Source organism: Macaca fascicularis, chromosome 17 (assembly GCF_037993035.2).
Source record: "Macaca fascicularis isolate 582-1 chromosome 17, T2T-MFA8v1.1".
Taxonomy (NCBI): domain Eukaryota; kingdom Metazoa; phylum Chordata; class Mammalia; order Primates; family Cercopithecidae; genus Macaca; species Macaca fascicularis.
The window spans coordinates 26,228,976-26,252,852 of NC_088391.1; the positions used below are offsets into that span (position 1 = coordinate 26,228,976).

Genomic DNA, 23,877 nt, shown 5'->3' on the forward strand with positions numbered 1-23,877 from the left:
ACCAACAATGATCAAAAAGGACAAAGAAGACATTACATAATGATAAAGGGCTCAATTCAACAAGAGGACTTAACTAACCTAAATATATACGCAGCCTTCAATGGAGCACCCAAATTCAGAACAAGTTCTTAGAGACCTATGAAGAGACTTAGATAACTACACAGTAATAGTGGGAGATTTCACCACCCCATTAAAAGCATTAGAAAGATCATTGAGGCTAAAAACCAACAAATATACTCAAGATCTAAACTCATCATTTGACCAAATGGACCTAACTGACATCTATAGAACACTCCACCCAACAACAGGATATACATTATTCTCATCTGCATGAGGCACATACTCTAAGATCAACCACATTCTCAGTCATTAGCAATTCTCAACAAATTTAAAAAGATAACACCAACCACACTCAAAGACCACAGTGCAATATAGAAATCAATATCAAGACAATCTCTCAAAATCATACAATCACATGGAAGTTAACTTGCTCCCGAATGACTTTTGAATAAAGAAAGAAGGCAGAAACCAAGAAATTATTTGAAATTAATGAAAGCAAAGTTACAGCATACAAGAATCTCTGGAACATAGCTCAAATAGTGTTAAGAGGAAAGTTTCTGGTGCTAAACGCCTACATCAAAAAGTCAGAAAGCTTTCAACAACCAATATCCCACCTAGAGGAACTAGAAAAACAAGAGCAAATCAACCCTAAAGCAAACAGAAGAATAGAAATAACCAAAATAAGACCTGAACTGGATGAAATTGTGAAGGGGTGGCCTGCCCCTCCACACCTGTGGGTGTTTCTCGTAAGGTGGAACGAGAGACTTGAGAAAAGAAATAAGACACAGAGACAAAGTATAGAGAAAGAAAAGCGGGGGCCCAGGGGACCGGCGCTCAGCTTACAGAGGACCCACGCCGGCCCCGGTCTCTGAGTTCCCTTAGTATTTATTGATAATTATCTTTACCATCTTAAAGACAGGGGAGTGGCAGGACAATATAAACAAAGAAAAAAGAGGAAATCGGCAGTAAGACATATGAACAAAAACCTCTGTGACATGAATGAATTCAAAGGACAAGGCTGTGCCTTGAGATGCATATGCAAACATTCCCATAAACCTTTAGGCAGCATAGTTTCAGTCTATCACATGGGGAGAAACCTTAGACAATACCTAGCTTATCTAGGAACAAAGTCACACCCTGCACGCCCAAAATCCATTAACCTTGAGTTACCACAGCACATGTCTCTTGCAAGGACAAGATTGGGGGTAGGGTCACAGACTAACAGCATCTCAAACACAGAACAAAATGGAGTCTCTTATGTCTACTTCTTTCTATATAGACACAGTAACAGGCTGATCTCTTTCTTTTCCCCACATTTCCCCCTTTTCTTTTCAACAAAACCACCATTGTCATCATGACACCGAGATTACATATTTCACAAAGTAATAGAATTTCACAAAGCAAGTGGAGGCAGGATGAGATCACAGGATGGTGTTAAAATTAAAATTTTTGGGCATGCATAGTCATGGATAACATTTTATCAGAAAACAGGGTTTGAGAGCAGACAACCTGTCTGACCAAAATTTACTAGGTGGGAATTTCCTCGTCCTAATAAGCCTGGGAGCGCTACAGGAGGCCGGGGCTTATTTCATCCCTTCGGCTTCAACCGTAAAAGGCGGCACGCCTCCAAGGGGGTCGTTTATAGGCCTACCCTCAGAGCGCATTCTCTTTCTCAGGGGTGTTCCTTGCTGAGAAAAAGAATTCAGTGATATTTCTCCTATTTGCATAATGAAAAGAGAAGAAATATGGCTCTGTTCCGTCCGGCTCACCGGCGGCCAGTTCAAGGTTGCCTCCCTTGTTCCCTGAACATTGCTGTTATCCTGTTCTTTCTCCAAGATGCCCAGATTTCATATTGTTCAAACACACATGCTCCACAAACAATTTGTGCAGTTTAAGGCAATCATCACAGGGTCCTGAGGTGACATATATCCTCCTCAGTTTACAAGGAAGATGATAGAATTAAGAGATTAAAGTAAAGACATAAGAAATTACAAAAGTATTAATTTTGGAGAACTAATAAATGTCCATGAAATCTTCACATTTTATGTTTTTCTGCCGTGGCTTCAGCCAGTCCCTGCGTTCAAGGTCCCTGACTTCCCGCAACGTTCTCCCTCCTTTTTCCTCTATATAAATGTGCCATGGCGATGAAGGCTTGTTCGTTCTCTCGATTTTGACGCAGGATTCTTCGACTGGTCCGGCACACTAAAAACAAGCCGATTAGACAGAGACACATAATTCCAAAATTTATTGCAGTAGAGTTTCCAATAGACTTAATCCAAGTCGTGGGGTTTAATTCATAAAGATTTTTTGCCACTTGATCTAATGCCTCAGCTCCAGGCACAATATTTAAGTGGCTTTGAGAGGCTTCAAAAATTTGTTCTTTTAATTTAGAAATGTCTAAAGTGAGATTATCTTCTCTTCCCTGTAGATGGCGTCTAACCATGTCCCAGTGATGCTTAGACTCATTATAAACTTGGGGTGTAATACAAAAATCTGACGTATTCCAGTCACACTGTAACTGGAAACGATGTTCCAAGCTCATGAGTCTATCTCCCATCCAAATGACGGTTTGTCTAAGATCATTAATTTGATTTGCCAATTTTTGATCGATACCAGATTGTGAATTCCACAACCTTGTGGAATTCTTTTGCCAATTGTCAACAAAGCTTACTGTCTGAACAGAAGAGTGCAATGCAACTCCTGCCACAGTGGCTGTAGCTGTGACTGCAATTAATCCCATAATCACTGCAATTAAAGTAAAAATGAATCTTTTGGATCTACTTAAAACGCCTTTTAATACTTCAGTCAAAATATGGATGGATGGTGAGGCCTCCCATGGTCGGTCCATGGACACAGGGATCCACACGCCTTCTCTTGCTCTCACCAGCAGAATACGGTGCTGCCAATCAAAAGTTGAATCAATGCAAGTAAACAATCTGCAATTTTCACAAGTTATAGTTTGGGAGTCTGGTTTAATAACTATATTTCCTATGACTAACATATAAGGGGGCTTTACACAACTTTGTAAAGGAACTGTTAGACTGGAATTTAGGTTGATAGAGTAAAATGGCTTATAATCTCTTGTTTCTATAGTTTGATTTCCAGACCAAATTCTAAGGCGGCATGAAGCCACAGTAAGTCTCCATAATTCTGGATGTTCAGGACCAAAAACAGGACTTATCATTTTTGGTCTTGGAGTAGAGATTCCCTTTTCTCCCCATATCCAAGGGTAGAAAGACTGTAATTTTTTGTGCTTATGTTTATCTAAATTTTCCGTTAAATCACTATCAACAGTTGGACTCACTAGTGCACTGGGACAGAATTGAGTTTGTCCTGTGCAATCGTGGTAGAATTGACCTCTAGGTGCCCAATCTATAACTGTTCCGAATGTATTGTTTTGTAATATCACTGCACTATTGGCCACACATTCTTCCCAAACTAAATCTTTTGATTCTCTGGAAATCTCTTTGGGGCAAGGTTTCCCTTTTGGCCTAAATTTTAATGATCTTTGATAAGAAAAGTCTTGTAAATAGTTTACCTGTGGTTTGAGTGACATTCCGCTTACCATGTGATAAGTAAATCTACTGGTGGGACTGACAGTAGGTACTTCTACCAACCAATTTTGAATAGCAGGCATTAAACATCCTGGTGCTCTCCCTAGGCAAATAGGAGGATAACGATACCCAATGGAAATATTTATCATCATTCCTTCTTCCTCCGGTTTGGCAGGGCAACGATCATCTGTGGGACCAGGTACCCACACACTATTATTAACATATACTTCAATAGGATTATCCATCCATGTAACTGCCCGAATTAAGGGCGGGAAAGGCACATAGGCCCAGTAGGTATAATTAGCTGCAGCTGCTCCTGCAGGCATGGGGAGACTTACCACCGTTGATACAATCATTAAAGCTGTAAGCAGCATTTTTTCTGGGGTTTGTGTCACCTTTGTGCTAGCTAGGCTTTTTCCAGCTAACGGTGTCAGCTTCTTTAACTGTGCCCAGGTCGACAGCTCCGCCTTCTCGGTGCGTGGTGACTTCATTTGTTCTTCTGATATCATCACTTGGTTCATCATGCGAGTCAATGGTGCTCGATTGTGGTGTTTCTGTCTCCGTGGAGGCGCTTTTCTTTGCATCTCCGATGGGTTCATTGTAGAACTTCAAATGTCTAGTGGGTATCCAAACAGGAAGCTGATTTTCTCCTGGTGAAACACAAGCAAAACCTCTTCCCCAGGTTATCACCTTCCCTATTTCCCATGTCTTATTTTTGTTGTCTTTCCACCAAATCAGTTTTCCTTCATGTGGACTGTTCTTTTTACCAGTAAGATGTTGTTCTGCAGAAGTAGTAGTCTGATTTCTATAAATGTTTAAAAAATTTAAAGTATAGAGTGCTAGATTAAGCTGCATCTGAGGAGTGGTATACTCCTTACTGTCTCCCCCTTTTTTTTGTTTAACTAACTGAGTTTTGAGTGTTCTATTAGTTCTTTCAACTATGGCCTGTCCTTGGGAATTATAAGGAATTCCTGTTGTATGTGTAATATTCCACTGATTTAAGAATTTTTGGAAAGCTTTACTACAATAACCTGGTCCATTGTCAGTTTTAATTTTTTCTGGAACTCCCATTACAGCAAAACAAGATAATAAATGTTTTTTAACATGGGAAGTACTTTCTCCTGTCTGGCATGTTGCCCATATGAAATGTGAATAAGTATCAACTGTTACATGAACATATGATAATTTTCCAAATGAAGGTACATGGGTAACATCCATTTGCCATAATGCATTAGGACACAGACCTCTGGGATTCACTCCTGCCTCTTGAGTGGGCAGGTGTAGTACTTGACACTGGGTGCAATGTTGTACAATATCTTTTGCCTGTTTCCATGTGACATCAAATTTGTTTTTTAACCCTGCTGCATTTACATGAGTCAAAGCATGAAGTTCTTGTGCTTTTATGAATGCAGAGGATACCAGTAAGTCAGCTTGTTCATTTGCTATAGTTAAAGGTCCTGGCAAATTAGTGTGTGCTCGAATATGAGTAATATAAAATGGGAAATTTCTTTTTCTTACAGTTTGTTGTAATAAATTAAACAACTGGTTTAACTGATCATCCATGCTATATTTAATTAGAGCTGTCTCAACATCCCTTGTAGCCTGTACTACATATGCAGAATCTGATATAATATTAACAGGTTGATTAAAATCTTGTAACACTGTAATGACTGCAACCAACTCTGCTCTTTGAGCTGATTGATACTGAGTTTTGATTACTCGCTCTTTTGGTCCTGTGTAAGCCGCTTTTCCATTGCTGGAACCATCAGTAAATACTGTCAGAGCATTTTCTAAAGGCTCATGTCTGGTAATTTTAGGTAAAATCCAAGTAGTCAATTTTAAAAACTGGAAGATTTTTGTTTTTGGGTAATGATTATCAATAACTCCCACAAAATTAGCAAGGCCAATCTGCCATGCACCAGAATTGATAAAGGCTTGCCTAACTTGTTCCTTGGTTAAAGGAACAACTATTTTGTCTGGGTCATTACCACACAATTTTATTATCCGTAGTCTTGCCTGACCAATTAATGTAGCTATTTGATCCAAGTACAATGTAAAAGTCTTAATTGTACTGTGAGAAAGAAATGACCACTCCACGAGATCAGTGTTTTGAATAATGATGCCTGTTGGAGAATGTGTAGTAGCAAAAATCAAAAGTTGGAGTGGGGCTAAAGGATCTATCCTATTTATTTGCGCTGACTGAATTTTTTCTTCCACTAATTTAATTTCTTTTGTTGCCTCTGGGGTTAATATTCTTTTACTATTTAAGTCTGGATCTCCTCTTAGGATAGAGAACAAATTTGACATGGCATAAGTAGGAATGCCTAGAGTTGGCCGAATCCAATTAATATCGCCTAACAATTTTTGAAAGTCATTTAATGTTTTTAAAGTATCTTTTCTTATTTCTATTTTTTGTGGCTTAATTTTTCTATTTTCTATCTGCATCCCTAAATAATGAAAAGGAGCAGAGGTTTGGATCTTATCCGATGCTATTGTTAGTCCTGCGTTGGCAACCTCTGCTTGCAGAAATGTGTAACAGTCAATTAATTTTTCTCTTGTTTCTGCAGCACATAAAATATCATCAATATAGTGAATGATATAACAATCTGAAAATTTGTCTCTAACTGGTTGAAGGACTTGACCTACGAAAGTTTGACAAATAGTTGGACTATTAAGCATTCCCTGAGGTAGTACTTTCCACTGAAACCTGGTGGCTGGTTCTTTATTATTTATGGCTGGTATAGTAAAGGCAAATTTTTCACAATCTTGCTCTGCCAGAGGAATGGTAAAAAAGCAATCCTTAAGATCAATTATAATTAAAGGCCAGTCTTTTGGGATCATGGCCGGAGAGGGCAATCCGGGTTGAAGAGGCCCCATGGGTTGAATTACAGCATTTACGGCTCTTAAGTCCATTAACATACGCCATTTGCCTGATTTTTTCTGAATTACAAACACAGGAGAATTCCAGGGTGAGAATGAAGGCTCAATGTGTCCTTTTTTTAATTGTTCCTTTGCTAATGAATGTAAAGCCTCCAGTTTTTGCTTCGGTAGCGGCCACTGATTTACCCATACCGGTTTTTCTGTTTTCCAAGTTAATGGAATGGGTTTAGGAGGCGCTACAGTGGCCGCCCCTAAAAAGGATACCCTATTCCTTTTCTTTCTTGATTTTTCTTAGTCTCAATTGGGACTTTAATGCCATTTTCATTTTTTCCTAACCCCTTTCCTGGTATATATCCCATCTTAGTCATGATTTTTTGACTCGTGGGGCTGTATAATGGAGCAGGCATAATGATTTCCGCACCCCATTGCTGTAATAAATCTCGACCCCATAGATTAACAGGAATTGAAGTAATCATTGGCTGAACAGTACTTTCTTGATTATCTGGTCCTAAACAATGTAAAATCATTGTACTTTCGTATACTTCTGAAGCTGTGCCTACGCCGACAAGTCTTGTAACAGCCTTTTGTTTAGGCCAATTTTTTGGCCATTGATTTAAAGCAATGACAGAGATATCTGCTCCAGTGTCTACCAACCCTTCAAACTGTTTTCCTTGAATAATGGCCTTACACACAGGTCTGCTCTCAGAGACCAGATTTGCCCAATATGCAGCCTTTCCTGCCGGATCAGTGCTTCCGAACCCTCCTGTTCTTTTTATCTCACTGTTTCCAACTTTAATATAAGGTAGGAGTAATAATTGAGCAATCCTGTCTCCTGGACTGGCACTCCAAGGAATTGAGGAACTAATAACCAATTGAATTTCGCCTTTAAAGTCTGAATTAACCACACCAGTATGAATTTGAACTCCTTTTAGATTTAAACTTGATCTTCCTAAGATTAGTCCTACAGTCCCCTCAGGCAATGGGCCATATACCCCTGTGGGGATTTTTCGAGGAGGCTCCCCTGGAAGCAGAGAGACTGCTTGTATGGTGCATAAATCTACTGCTGCACTGCCGCTTGTGGCAGGGGATAATTGCTGTATTGTGATAACTGGCTTATTCCCTGAGACACTTGTGGCAGTGGGGGCTGTTGTTCCTGAAAACCTTGAGGAACAAAGGGCTGAATTTGGAATGCCCCAGTTTGTTGCGGGGCCTGAGGCTGGCCCCTCCTCTCGTTTCCCGACAGTGGTTGCCCATTTTTATCAAATTTAGAACGACATTGATCACCCCAATGTTTTCCCTTTTTACATCTTGGACATAGGCCAGGTGGCTCTTTATCTGTTCTTGTAGTAGCTTGAGTAGTTACATTTTGTTTATTTGAGACTAGGCAATTCTTTTTTAGATGACCAATTTGACCACAATTATAACATCTTCCCCCAAATGTTCTAACCTGTCCTCCTAAAGCAACTCCTGTGATTGCTTGAGCCATAAGCATAGCTTTATGCATAGCTCCTCCAATTCCATCGCAGGCCTTAACGTACTCTGAGATTACATCTGATCCTGCGGGAACCTTTCCTTTTAATGGCTTAATGGCTGATTGACAATCAGGATTGGCGTTTTCATATGCCATCAACTCCACTATGACCTTACGGGCATTCTCATCGGTAATTGACTTTTGAGCAGCATCTTGAAGTCTTGCTACAAAATCAGGGTAGGGCTCTTTAGAGCCTTGTCTTATTGTATTAAAGGAGGGGCAGGCGGTTCCTGGGTCTTGGATTTTCTCCCAGGCCCTAAGGCAGATAGCCCTGATTTGCTCAATGGCCTCATTTGGCATTATTACTTGTTGGTCAACAGTGCTCCAATTTTGACCTATTCCTAATAGTTGATCTGCATCTATGTCAATTGGAGGATTGGCAGTCCTATTTTTTCGGACCTGTACTTGTGCCCCATCAATCCACCAAGTCTTAAATTGTAAAAATTGAGAGGGTGAGAGTGAGGATTTTGCCAGAATCTCCCAATCATAAGGAATGAGTCTATGTCCATGAGCAATGGAATCTAATAATGTTCTCATGTAAGGAGAGTTGGGTCCATACTGTTTTACTCCCTCTTTCATTTCTTTTAGCATTTTTATAGAAAAAGACTTATATCTGGCTTCAGCTACGGGAAGCTCTCCCTCTTGGGCCCCTTCTCCAGGTGGTCTTGCTTCTAATATTACTGGGAATTGCCACGCCTCAATATCTCCTTGTTTTCTTGCCTCATCAATAATTTTATGTAACGCACTACCCTGTGTACTAGGCGGTGCTGTAGGATTAAGTCTCATGGTGGGCGGCTGAGGATATGGCGCCCTGCCCTGTGGCGCTAGAAATGTTCCTCGCTGTCCACACGGATTTTCTGGGGGCAACCGATAGTGCAGTTCGGCTGGCGGCCAGTATTGATAGGCTACTGGCGGCTGGGTCTTATCTTCTACCGGCTGATATTGTGGACACTGCATTTGGAATGGCATTGCCATGACAGAAACTCTATCTTTTTCTATTTGATCTTCTTTTGGAGTTTGTACTTGTTTAACCTGCATTTGAGGTTGTAAAGTTACAGGCATTTGAGCTGCTGGAAGAGCAGTTGGCCATCGTGGTTTAGACTCTGATGGCTCTGCTAATTCTGGATTTTTTTCTTCTAATTTTAACGTTTCAGGATATACTACCTCCTGTAATTGATTATTGTCAACATTTTGCGTTGACCGAGCCATAGCCGGCTCTGATACACATTCACAGTGTGAATTTTCCTTTCCTTTCCGGGATTCTATCCCTGCCTCTTTTTCACAATCTACTGCACAGCTTTTAGGGACATCAGAAATTGGAACGCTATCTTCTTCTGTTTGAAATGGTTCTAAAGCTACTTTAATAATGACCCAATCATTCCATACTGTGAGCGGAATGTTTTTACCTTCCCTACTTGCTTGTTTTAATTCTTTGCCAATTTTTTCCCAATCTTTTAGATCTAAAGTTCCCTGTTCCGGAAACCATGGACAAAACTGCTCTATTGTTTGAAATAGCGTAATTAGATTTTTGGTAGAGACTTTAACTCCCCCTCTTTTTAAGAGAATTTTAATAAAGCTGCAATAAGAGGCATATTTACTCTTAGTTTGCCCCATTGTTACCCTAGGTTCTTCCGAGCGCACAAGCTTACCGCAAGGCTGACTGTAGACGTACTCGGGAGTCTCTCGTCGACTTGTCCTCAGTGACCACGCTCCAGCGTACCTTCACCTTAGAGAAAAGCTTCCACGTTGGGCACCAGATGAAGGGGTGGCCTGCCCCTCCACACCTGTGGGTGTTTCTCGTAAGGTGGAACGAGAGACTTGAGAAAAGAAATAAGACACAGAGACAAAGTATAGAGAAAGAAAAGCGGGGGCCCAGGGGACCGGCGCTCAGCTTACAGAGGACCCACGCCGGCCCCGGTCTCTGAGTTCCCTTAGTATTTATTGATAATTATCTTTACCATCTTAAAGACAGGGGAGTGGCAGGACAATATAAACAAAGAAAAAAGAGGAAATCGGCAGTAAGACATATGAACAAAAACCTCTGTGACATGAATGAATTCAAAGGACAAGGCTGTGCCTTGAGATGCATATGCAAACATTCCCATAAACCTTTAGGCAGCATAGTTTCAGTCTATCACATGGGGAGAAACCTTAGACAATACCTAGCTTATCTAGGAACAAAGTCACACCCTGCACGCCCAAAATCCATTAACCTTGAGTTACCACAGCACATGTCTCTTGCAAGGACAAGATTGGGGGTAGGGTCACAGACTAACAGCATCTCAAACACAGAACAAAATGGAGTCTCTTATGTCTACTTCTTTCTATATAGACACAGTAACAGGCTGATCTCTTTCTTTTCCCCACAAATTGAAAATTCATGCAAAAGATAAACAAAACTAAAAATTTCTTTTTTGAAAGAATAGGTAAATAGACTGCAGCTAGACTGATTAAGAAGATCCAAATAATCAGTAATGACAGAGGAGACATTACCATCAACCATACAGAAACACACACACAAAAAAAATAGCCCTCAGACACTATTATAAACAATTCTATGCACACAAACTAGAAAACTTAGAAGAAATGGATAAATTCCTTGAAATATGTAACCTCCCATGATTAAACCAGGAAGAAATTGAAAACCTGAACAGACCAATAATAAATTCTGAAATTGAATCAGCAATTTAAAAAAAAACCTACCTACCAGAAAAAGCCCTGGACCAGATGGATTCACAGCTGAATTCTACTAGACATATAAAGAAGAGCAGGTACCAATCCTATTGAAATTATTCCAAAAAATTGATGAAGAGAGGTTCCTCCCTAACTCTATGGGACAAGCATCATTCTGATACCAAAATCTGACAGAGATACGAGAAGTAAGGAAAACTTCAGGCTAATATTCCTAATGAACATAGACACAAAAATCCTCAACAAAATACTAGCAAATTAAATCCAGCAGCACATCAAAAAGCTCCTCCATCATTATCAAGTAGCCTTTATTCCTGGGATGCAAGATTGGTTCAACATACACAAATCATAAATGTGACTCCTCACATAAACAGCACTAAAAACAAAAACCACATGATTATTCCTGCGCATATAGATGCAGAAAAGGCTTACCATAAAATTCAACATTCCTTTATGTTAAAAACCTTCAATGAATCAAGCATCAAAGGAACATATCAGAAAATAATAGGAGCCATTTATGACAGCCTCACAGTCAACATCATACTGAATAGGCAAAAGCTGGAAGCATTCCCTTTGAGAACTAGAATAAGACAAGTATGCCCACTCTCACCACTCCTATTCATGATAGTACTGGAATTCCTGACCAGGGCAATCAGGCAAGAGAAGGAAATAAAAGGCTTACAAATAGGGAGAGAGGAGTCAAAGTATCTCTCTTCACAGACAATATGATTCTATACCTAGAAAACCCCATAGATTCTTAAAGGATCCTAGAACTGACAGATGACTTCAGTAAAGTTTCAGGATACAAAATCAATGTACAAAAATTAGTAGCATTTCTATGCACAAATAACATCCAAGCTGAGATCCAAATCAAGAATACAGTCTCACTTGCAATAGCCATAAAAGAATGAAATACCTAGGAATATAGCTAAGCAGGGGAGTGAAAGATATCTACAAGGAGAACTAACAATCACTGTACAGAGAAATCAGAGATGACACAAACAAATGGAAAAACATTCCATGCTCATGGAGAGGAAAATCAATATTGTTAAAATGACCATACTGCCAAAGCAATTTACATATTCCATGCTATTCTTATCAAACTACCAATGTCATTTTTCACAGAATTAGAAAAAAAGTATTCTAAAATTCACATGGAACCAAAAAAGAGCCCAAATAGCCAAAGCAATCCTAAGCAAAAAACAAAGCTGGAGGCATCACACTGCCCGACTTCAAACTATATTGTGAGGTGGCAGTAAACAAAACAACCTGGTACTGCTATAAAAACAGACACATAGACAAATGGAACAGGTTGGAGAACCCAGAAATAAAGCCACACACCTACAACCATCAGATTTTCTACAAGGTCAACAATAACAAGCAATGGGGAAATGACTGTCTATTTATAAATGGTGCTGGGATAACTAGTGTTTTGCTGAAGATTGAACCAGGACTCCTTCCTTATACCATATACAAAAATTGGCTTACAATAGGTTAAAGATTTGAACAGAAAACCTAAAACCATAAAAATGCATCCTAGAAGAAAACCTAGAAAATAACATTTTGGACATAGGCCTTGGCAAAAATTTCATGATGAATACCCCCACAGCAATTATAACAAAAACAAAAATTGACAAGTAGGCCCTAATTAAACCAAAGAACTTCTTCACCAAAAAAACAAAAACAAAAACAAAAACAAAACATCAATAGAGTAAATAGACAACCTATAGAATGTGAGAAAAATATTTGCAAACTATGTATCCAATAAGGGTCTAATATCCAGAATCTATAATAAACTTAACAAGCATAAAACAACCACATTAAAAATGGGCAAAGGATATGAACAGATAGTTTTCAAAAGAAGACATACATGCAACCAACATTTTTAAAAAGGCTCAACATTAGTCATTTTGGAAATTCAAATCAAACCAACAATGAGATACCATATGCTGCCAGTCAGAACGGCTATTATTAGAAGTTAAAAAATAACAGATGCTGGTGAGGTTGTGGAGAAAAGAGAATACTTAGACACTTCTAGTGGAAATATAAATTAGTTCAGCCACTGTAGAAAGCAGTTTGGCAATTTCTCGAAGAACTTAGAACTATCATTTGACCCACCAATCCCATTACTGGGTATATACAAAAATAAATATATGTCATTCTGTCATAAAGACACATGCATGCATATTGTCATTGCAGCACTTTTCACAATAGCAAAGACATGAGATCAACTTAAATCCCACCAATGGTAGATTGGATGAAGAAAATGTGATACATACACATTGTGGAGTACTACGCAACCATAAAAAAGAATAAAATCTTGTTCTTTGTAGCAACATGGATGTAACTGGAGGCCATTATTCTGAATGAATGAACACAGAAACAGAAAACCAAATACAGCATATTCTCACTTATAATTGAGCACTAAACATTGAGTACACATGGACACAAACAGGAGAACAATAAACACGTGTCTTACTTGAGGGTTAAGCATGGGAGGAGGGTGAGGTTTGAAAACTACCTGTTGGGTACTATGCTCACTATTAGGATGATAAGATAATTTGTACACTAAACCCCAGTGACACACAATTTACCTATGTAACAAACCTGCACATGTGCCCACTGAACCTAAAATAAAAGTTGGAAGAAAATAAAACTAATTTCTTATAGTTTATGTGGAATGGGACAGGATCTCAAAGTGTTCCAATTTGCTTATATAGTTTATCTTCTCTTAGTTTTCATATGAAGGACCTTAAACCTTAAGCAGTGTATCTTAAAAGATCTATGGTGAAGAATGAATTTCAAAACTCCTGTCACAGCTTAAAACTTTGAAACATAAAATATAAATGAATTATTAGAAAAGTGATTATGTGCATGGATGTCATGGTAATGCCAAATTGCAATGTTTCTAAAGGTGTATTCTTAGTTTCTGTATTTGTCTCTGTGCAGACCAGTAAGTTGGCAGAACAAAACTACATTTTAAGTAGTAACCAGTTTGCCTTAAGGCAAGAGTAACTTACACAGATACTCTCACTTATATTTTGTAGTTTTATTACAGTATGTGCTTTGAACATGTAGACTGAATGTTTACATCCCCTCAAAATTCATATGTTAAATCTTAACACCCAATGTGATGATATTTACTGGAGGGGCCTTTGGGAGGTGACTAGGTCATGAGGATAGAGCCCTCATAAATCAGATTAGTGTGCTTATAAATTAGGTTTCAGAGAGCTCCCTTACCACTTCCATTATGTGAGGTTATAGTGAGAAGACAACCATCTTTGAATCAGGAAGGAGACCTTCACTAGACAACAAATCTGCTGTCATCTTGATCTTGGAGTTCCCTTCCTCTAAAATCATGGGAAATATAAGCTTCTGTTGTTTATAAACCACTCAGTCTATGGTGTTTTTAAAATAGCAGCCTGGACGAAGACACCATGGATTATGTGCTGTTGAAGGCAAAATCTCTAAATTTGTCAATGTTGTATTTCTGAACCTAACATAGTGCCTGGTATGTAGTAGGTGCTCAATAAATGTGCATTGAGTGACTAAATGTATTAAAGTAGATGAAGAACTTAAGATTGTACATTTTGTAGAAATAAAGTCTTAAAATTTTCATCCTTTCCAGTGATACAATTCAATACAATCAACATTCTGATATCTGATCCCCATGTCCACATGGCCTTGAGTGGAAAGAATCGCTCCCAAGATCTCCTTTCCCATTTGCTTTGGAAAGAAGTAAAAAGTCCCCTTGACCATATAGCTTCTTTAGAACTCAATTATTCCAGTTAAAATTTCAAATGCATTTAACATAATATGTGCTAAACTTCTCTACTGAGAACTGGGAATTCGTCCACAATCAGACCTCTTCTATAAGTGATTTTTCTGATATAGACCAAGTCAATCTGTATACACATAGTGTTCTGCTAGATGCTAGGTACATTATCATGGAATCTAACCAAAATTTTCCTCAAAACTTATAAAGTTTATAAACAGAGCAGTAGAGTTTTATAAACAGAGAAACAGTTTGTTCCTCCCCTTCCTTCAGTTTTTCCAAGGCAAAGCTCCTCCTAGCTTTCTGTTCCTACACTTTCTTTATACACCGACTTTCTCCATATTGCCTACATTTTATCCAGATAATGACTTGCTCCAAACCCTTCTTCAAAGATGAGCTTTTCTCCACTCCCTTTGATAGTTCTCTGGAATGAACAAACCTTGGAAAGTTTCTAAAAGCTGAAGGCAGGCAAAGGCAGAGAAGGGAGGCAGGAATGATCTATTCTCTAGGTTTAGTTGCTTTCCACTTTCTTGAGTAATAAAATTTCATTTGGACTATAAACCTCCTCTGTGGGGGCTGAGGCTCCCCGTGGGCTGCTCCTAGAAATAAGCACTTGGGTTTAGCTGTTGCTCTGCTGTGATAATGACTGAGATCATTAGAGCCAGCCTTTCCAGTGATCAATCCACAGCCGGAAAGTGCCTTACCAAATTTGTGAAATGATTGATAATTGCAATCAATATGTTTCCTAATGGCCTTGTCAATATGCTCTTTTTTTCCTGGTTGACAAAGTAATAATAATAATAATAAAAAGATATGAAACTCTTTTTTTCTTCATGCCTGTGGGGAAGGTGCTGGATATCTCCCATTAAGTTATCTGGAAGTGAGTGGAGTGGAATTCAACATATTCATTTCTGTCTAACAAAAATCAGCAATAATTAGACCCCAACAGAACTACCCTATACATTTATTTTTGCCTTCAATAGCTTTCCTTATGTCCTGAAATCAGATTTTAATGACAGAATCGTCACAGCACCAGCTCATGAAATTGATTGAGAAATCTGAAGGCGACTGCCTTTCCTTCTTTGGAAGACTGAGCATGCCAGCTTATGTTTGTGCAGTATTTTGTCTGCTTTTGAAGGGAGCCCTTATTTGGAGACAGAACATGGACACATCTTAGGCTTGTGGGTTGGGCTGGCTCTCTAGGCTTTTCATGAGCTGTGTGCCCAGAATGCCAGCTGTAGTCTTGGGTTCTTTAACAGCCTGAAGCCAGATCCACTGAAAACCTCACTTGCAGTCTTCAATGTGCTCTCATTCCATAACTTAATCATAACAGAAACAAAGTATGTATCAGTAGCACTCTCCTCTCATTCTGTCCAGGTAAGCTTTACAATGCCTGCCTTGATAAGACTTGGTTACAGTTCCACATGCTCTCTTACTCCTAAGGATAGCAGTCTCAGTCTTCCACATTGGCTGAATACAAGGGCTGGATTTCTGCACTAATGTCCCCTCAAGAATTGAATCCCACCCTAGTATCATGTATAATTTTTGAGAATCTCACTGCCTGAAGCTGAATTCTGTTCCTTTTCCTCCCTTCCCCATATGAGTTCTGAATCATTTGGGAAATAAGGCAGACAAATGGAGATTAAAACTTCAGCTTTATTATTGATGAAGGCTGGATCAGAGGACATGGCTTACATATGTGGCCCTCGCAGATTCTCTAAACCTAGTTTCAGAGCTGAATTTACCCCTCCAGGCACAGGCAGCACTTAAAGACTGCAGACACTTGCACCCACCCTAAGTGTAGGTGGGCACCTGTAAAAATGATGGCATAGAAGAGCACAGGAGAGTATGTGCTTCCAGCAAGAGCTGCCCCCAGGAGGGACGAAATGAAGACAGGCTTAGTAAACTGGCTCATCTCTGAAATTCCAGAGGGAGGTCTAAGGAGTGGATACAGGCCAGGTGTGTTCAGGAAAAATCTGTCTATTTGTTCCTATTGGCGCTGTGACAACTTGACACAAACTTAGTGGCTTAAAGCAGCACAATTTTATTACACAGTTCTGGAGGTCAGAAGTTTGAAAATGGATCTCATTGGGCTAACATCAAGGTGTTGGCAGGGATGCATTCTTCTCTAAGTGAGAATCCATTCCTTGCCTTTTCCAGCCTCTAGTGGCCACTCACATTCCTTGGCTGGTGGCCTTTTTACAGTGATGGCATCACTCCAATCTCTGCTTCCATCGTCACATCTCATTCTCTGACTCTGGCCCTCCTTCTTCTGTCTTATAAGGACCTTTGTGATTACACAAGGCCCACCTGGATAATCCAGGCCACTCTCCCATGTCAAGGTCCATAACTTAGGCACACCTGCCAAGTCCCTTTTTACCAGGTAACATAACATATTCGTAGGTTTCAGTGATTAGGATGTGGACAGTTTGGGGATGCCATTATTCTGCCTACCACTGTCCATATTCATGGAAATGAGGGTTGGGAAGAAGTGTTGCCCATAACTTGTCCTGGCCATGGTATTACCTCTTATAACTTGATCTTCCAGTGACCACCCCTCCTGCTCAACTCCAGTATATTGAATGTTGCTTTTTAGATTCACAGTCTCTGTGCTGCAAATCAGTAACTCCCACTTTCGGCATGATAACCAAGATGGACCTGCCCTGTGATCACTGTGTCTTAAAAAACAACCACCACCGCAACAACTCAGCCCCATGTTCTGGAAATTTATATAAATTATTTTACATTTTCAGACAACCCTGAAAATAAATATTAACATTTCTACTTTACAAACAAGAACAAAAGCTCTGAAGGGACAAATGACTTGCTCAAAAATTACAGCTATAAAGGGGGTAGCCCTGATATTTAAACCTAGGTCTTTGGTTTTGTGCCCATGTATATTCTTACTGCTTCTCTGCCCATCACCAGTGTGGGTCCCCCAAGCCCTGTCCCACCAATTATGAATGGGCCTTCTCCGGTTCCTTGCTCATTATCACTCTTTGCTGGTTCTGTATGGCTGAGAACTTGTCCTGTTTTTTTCCCAATGACGTAGAACAGAAGTGAGTCCAAAAATGTCCTTGGGTTTGGTCCCTGATGCTTCATTCTCATATTTCCATTTCAGTAGAGTTTAATGGAGAACTTCTCTCAAAGCAGCTGAGCATGTGACTGTATGAGATGAAGAAATGCCTTTCAGGAAAGCTTAGAGCAGCCAGCTCCACTGCTGTCCCTGGGAAGTCTGAAGGCTATTTCTTCCCAGACAATGAGCAACTCCAGTTCCTTTCCAGGCTCACTTGCATGATTGGCATAGTCAAGACATACTGGAATTTAATGGGAAAAACAAGAACACTTTCTTATAAAGTTACAACTGATACAGAGAAATAGTTCAAGCCCATATCTAGGATTCATAGTGTAAACGTCTCGTTTTCCAGACAGTCCCACCTAGTACCTGAAACAAAGAAGGTACTTAATATTTGCTAAATTCAGTCCAAGTATTCAGCTGTGTCAAAATTGATTCTGGTCCCCATTTAACACCCTGAATACTAAAAGGACAGAACATGGAATCAATTGGGCTGACACATGATTCTAGCAGAATTGCTGTTGAGTGTACCATAATCATTACTAATATCAGCATTTACTGAAAGACTTATGTGTCCCATGTGCGGAGAAGGAACCTAACATACCTAGAGGTGATTCCATATCATAATCCGTATCATGTGCAATGAAAGTCTGTCTTTGGTTTTATCCCTTGTAAGACAACATATGAGAACAACTTTTAGCTTCAGTATATACTTGATCTTTTTAGCAATAATAGTAAACAAGTGCGTATAGAGTAGTAATGACAAGATTCCTTCTGCAGTTAATTTAGAAAATAATTATCATTTTAGATTGCCAAAATTTTATTGCCAGGCAAATTTGCATTATTCCAATTTACATGGGCACTATCTTTGCTTATCTTAGAGTTCTAAAATTCATCAAAGAACGGAATGTCTAAGAATATTAATATCTGTGGGAAACGTGCTCAACCTCCTCAAAAGCTCAAATGTTTGAGAAGACCACCAAAATGAAAATGTAGAGTTAGCTTCATTTTGACGTAAATGCTTGATTTTTCATGGACTTTATTTATGCTTTTTGAAACTTGTGAAACATTAAAATTTTTTCATCAAATTTGCACACGTTTAAAAAGTCAACTGAATATGTTAAGACTTGTTAAGATGAAAAGTAGTTTTATTTTTCTTTCCACAGAGACACTCTCTTTAAACATTTTTCTCTAAGATTTTAGACTTTACCTCCATGTCTATAAATATCATGCTTTTGTTGGTGTCTTTTAAAAAATCAATGTTAAATATTTTCTACTGAATTATCACCATAAAATATGAAAAAATAGTTTTCTTTCTCCTGTTTTGTTACACAGGCATACTTGCCTTCTCCCATTCAATTGTCTCAAGAGAGTTACAATTTTTGTCAGATTTTGTACTATTAAGATTACATAAATGCAATTTAGTGCTATGTCGATTAGTGAACTATGGTCACATTTCCCTTCATGTACTACCTTTTGTTTCCCTGGAGCTCTAATCACCTATGTTTGCTTATTTGCTTAGTTTTCTATTTCTATAACACTGATGTAACCTGAAGTTTTCTAACAGTTGTCTAAAGCTGTTCTCAATATATGCATTCTCATCAGGTTCATCTTTTTATAGAAATCTCTCTTGGCACCTTCTGATCCACTTCCTTCTAGACTTGTTGCTTTACACCTGGGACACAGATATGTATCTTGGAAATCTTCCTTTACCATCATCCTGGGTATTCCTTTTGCGTCTTTCCTGAGTTGGATCTTCTGTTTCCTGAATCACATGTTTTTATATATATATATACACACACATATATATGTATGCATATATATGTATATATATGTGTATATATATATTTTGCCTCTTTCTTGAGTTGGATCTTCTGTTTCCTGTATCACATGTTTATATATATATGTGTATGTGTATATATATGTGTATATATGTGTGTGTGTATACATATATGTGTGTACACACACGTATATACACACACGTGTGTATACACACGTATATACACACACACACACACACACACACATATATATTGCATGTGGTTTAAAGATTTATTTTGTTGGAACACATTTTCTGGTAATTTCCTGGGAATGAATGTATAAAGAAAAATGTCCTGGGATTCTGCATTGCTATGAACATTTCTGTTCTACTCTTGATGAAGAGTTTGGCTGCAAGTAATCATCTTTCAGGATTTTGAAGTCATTGTTCCATTTTATTTTAGATTCCAGAATTGCTATTGAGAAGTTTGAGGTTTTTCTGTTTCCCAATTCTTTGGTTGTGACAAATTTTTTTTCTCTAGGTCTTGTATGATTTTTCTTCAGTGCCAGTTCTGAAATGCCACATAATGACGTAAACTAGTGTGAGTCTAATTTTATTCACTTGTTTGAACAGTTGATGAAGAATTTCAATCTGGAACTCATGTCCTCACTTCTGCAAAGCTCTCTTGAATCATTCCTATGATAATATCTTTTTCTCTCTTTTTTCTTTCTGAAACTTCTTATTGTGTAAATATTGGGTGATCAAGTCTTAAAATGGTTCCCCCTCTATTATTTTTGGGTTTTTGCTCTATTTTCTAGAAAATTTTCTATGTTCTCTATTATAATTCTTCTTCTCTGCCATCAATTTTCAAGAGCTCCTGATTTCAGAGGTCCAATGAGGTAAAAACCTTTCATAATAATTCTAACACATTTTTCTCTTTTTCACTCTCATGAGTATAAAATCGTTTTCCAGAGATGAACTGGTGTGTTCATCTCTGATGAACATTGCAACAGATGGAACCTGGAAAAAGGCATGATCATCCAACTGTCAGCTATTAAATCAGAAGAGATTTGAAAAAATGTAAAACATCACTATCACTATTTTTTGTTTTCAAATTATAATTTTTCATAAAAATCCATTATTCATGTTATTCTATTACACATATAATGTTATACTGAATCATCAATAAAATTTAATAACTTATCTCTATTTTCTAATATATAACGTATACTTATATAAACAGAAGTATTTTAGAACACTTGATAATTTTTTAAGAGTATTAAGGGGTTCTTAGAAAACAAAGTTTGAGGAATGCTACCTCAAATGTTCCTTATTAAATTATATTCTTGTTATACGGGTACAATGTTTTCTTCCTATATCTGTTAGAGTGTTATTGATAATGTTTCTGAAATTTCCTTTTCCCCAGAGAGCCTCTGTTTCTGCTAAGTTGCTTTCTTTGGTTTGTTTCTTTCGGTATCTATTTTGGGGGCTTTCCTGAGGTGTCTGGTGATCTTTGGTTGGCTGCTCATATAAGAATTGGGGCAAGTACAGTTGATTGATGGCTCAGAGCATGTGGGTGGGAGTTTTCTTTGGTGTCCTTTAAATTAGGGTGATCTAATATGATTTCACAGAAAAGATTCTTGAAACGTCTTATCTGGATAGTAATGACAGGGTTGCTGTTGTCTTGAGAGTCAGCAAGGGAATCAACCTCTGGGATCTCAGCCCCCAACATGCTAAAGTTTGCACTGAGGTATCCCCCACTCCCTGTTTGAAGTGAGGTATCCCTAACATCTTCATTGTGTGTTTACCCCTGAGTGCAGTGATCCTGTGCCTTACTCTCTCCAGGGGAGAAATCTCCAGCATTCTGCGGTCCTGGAGGAGTGGCAGTAACCCAGCAGCATCAAATGAGCATGGGATCTGGAATCCCATACTTCTTATATCCTATACTTAATTACATGTCCTTAAACCAGTCTTATCATAGCATGTATACAGATCTCAGCCCTTGGTCTGAATTCATAGTTTTTTGAGCATCTGCTGTGTAAGTCATATTGCTTTTCAGCTTTCCCCATTGCCAGCTTAGGATTTGGTTCTTTCAGTTCTGCCAAGCAAGTTGCCACCTGTCCATTTGCTTTCCAGTTTCCAAAATTCTGTTGTTATTATTACCTTTCCTTTTCTCTTTGTCCTTCTTGGTTATGCTTGTATAAAAAGTCAGTTATATATACAGTTACAGATATTTATATATAATTATTGATAGATATCTATATAATTATCTCTCTGTATAGATCTAGATATAGAGAAGTGATAGATAGATTCTATCCATCTGTCTGTCTGTCTGTCTGTCTATCTATCTATCTATCTATCTATCTATATCTTTCCTGAACTTTGTTAATCTATAGTGAAATTGGTTTTGTTAAATGTGTCATCAATATACAGAACCAGGCCCAATTTCTATATGGGTCCAGGCATGTGGCCAGTGTTTATTTTTATGAATGTTTCATTCTGAAGATTCAGTAATTATGTTAAGTTCTGTTGCCAAAGTTGTCTTTTAGCACTCTGATTTATTTTTAGCAAAGGACAGATACATTGACAAGTCAAATATTAAAAATCCTCCCCAAGATGTTGTGTTTTTTTAGTATTAAGGCCTTAAACGGATATTCTTGACTTCAAAGAAGTTGATTTTAATTTAAGAAAGGGGTTGCTATTTTTTATAAGCAGTCTTACAATGATAAATGTTTTATCCCTTCAGCTATTGATATTAAACCAGTGTTGGCTGTGTCTAGAATTTAATCTCCTGTAGAAAATGATATAAAAAGCAGATATGCTGAATATAGTAATTTTTTTATTTTAACATCAAAATGTATTAATATTTATTGAACTCTGTAGTTCTTGGCCTCTAAGTCATATCCCAGTAGTATTTAAAGAGACTTCGTCACTATTTCAGGGTCCTTGGAGACCATTTAAGGCACAGCAAGTGCTAGAATTATTTTTAGAAATATGACTAACCCAAATCTACCACTAGACAAAAATGTCAGTGCTTCCTGGCTTGGTGATGAGTCTTCAAAAAGACCTTTGCATTTCTTACTAAGTTAAGTGGCTCAAGGAATGAGCCTTTCCTTACTTCAGGGTCTGGTAGTCAGAACACTCTGACTCTAGAGATGCATTTCTTGAGCTATAGGTCACCCACCCTGTTTGATCTTGGATTCTGCACCCAAAGCAGCAGAGTTTTCACGCATGCCTTAAGCAATGCAAGCTGGAAGCAAGAAGCAAGAAGGAAAAAATTAAAGTGGTAGACAGTTTAGCACTGGGGATGCAGAGAATAACTTTGTTTTGATAATTTATTTTGCTGTTATCTTTCTGTTGATATTTATTGGGTAAAATTTAAATTAATGTTGCTAATTATGCTCTATATTTGGGACACTGTAATAATGGAAGGACTGACTGCTTATAGCTGAGAGAAGGATACAAATATCTGTGTGCTTGACAGGTTTCAGGTTAAAAGTCAAGGTAAGAGTGATTAAGAAATAAGGAAAAGTTGCTAATAGGATCTGGAAGTTTACGGTTAAAACAGGTAGGTCTGAAACATTAGACTATTAATTTATTAGAGCTGAGGTTTGGCTTAGAACTTTGCATTTCTCGTATATCTCTTAGGTGATTTTCAGGGAGGTTGTTTATAATGTTAAGGGCCATTTCTAAGACCCCTTATAGACCTTTATAATTCTGTTGACATCCTTGACTTTCAGTTAAAATGCAAATATCACTCATATATTTTAAATACACGTTGCTTATATTTTGGAAAGATTTTTATGATTTTCCCTTTTGAAGCACTTTAGCTACCTAACTCATTTAAGTTATTATTAGCTCTAATTTCTCTGCAATCATCATACATACTTGGGAATTACTGAGAAGTTAAAGTAACATAAACCTACAGATTGTTTTTATCTGGAATAATTTTCTGATGAATGTTAAATTTAATAAGTAATGAATTGGCATAATATGTTTTATGTATATCCAATAAAACTTTTATTAATGTCAACTTTTAGGTTTTCATACTTTGAAGTCAATAATTCACTTTCACCTATGCCCAGATCTGTAACGCTCATAGGTCTAAGGCAATGTGTCTAAAATGCCTGAAGTATAAAACAGGTGAGATGCTGATGGTGCTGTAGAGTTTTATCTTGGCGTAGGTGCTGAGACATTACTGGATGAGTCCAAGGCACAGAGAACTTTGATCAAAAGAGCATGAAGGGACACTGATTTGGATGTTAGAATCAATAACTAACTAAAGAGGGAGATTAAAACAGACATGACAGTGACCTTCAGTTATTTGAAATGCTAGTGGATGAACAAAAAGACTTAATTTTTATGATCCACAGGCTGGACTTAATAGATATAATTTATAGGAAGGTGAATTTTGGTTCGATATCAAGGAGAATTTTCTCACTCTTAGAGAGTCAGTGTTGGAATGAGTGGATTTATAAAACAAGAAACCCTTTTTACTTGTTTAGGCTGCTTGCCCATCTGCAAGGTAAATTTTTGGTAGATAGCTGTCTT

General features: G+C 38.1%; 1 protein-coding gene across 2 annotated transcripts; it reads right to left on the minus strand.

The window, feature by feature from the left end:
- Window positions 1-856: 856 nt before the first annotated feature.
- On the minus strand, window positions 857-9,939 carry LOC123567583 (endogenous retrovirus group K member 25 Env polyprotein-like). 2 transcript variants are annotated; one of them, XM_065533230.2, is made up of 2 exons: window positions 9,675-9,939; window positions 857-4,230 (listed from the first exon to the last, which is right to left on the minus strand). In XM_065533230.2, exon 2 carries the CDS (start codon window positions 4,211-4,213, stop codon window positions 2,141-2,143), a length of 2,073 nt encoding a protein of 690 aa, XP_065389302.1. In that variant the 5' UTR covers window positions 4,214-4,230; window positions 9,675-9,939; the 3' UTR covers window positions 857-2,140. The 2 variants fall into 2 exon arrangements, with proteins under 2 accessions (XP_065389302.1, XP_073877684.1); XM_074021583.1 differs by lacking the exon at window positions 9,675-9,939 and having other exon boundaries at window positions 857-2,262; window positions 3,953-4,291.
- Window positions 9,940-23,877: the final 13,938 nt, after the last annotated feature.

What these genes read in the sequence shown, in the direction of transcription:
- LOC123567583 (XM_065533230.2), bottom strand. Translation starts at nt 4,213, where the DNA reads ATGAACCCATCGGAGATGCAAAGAAAAGCGCCTCCACGGAGACAGAAA.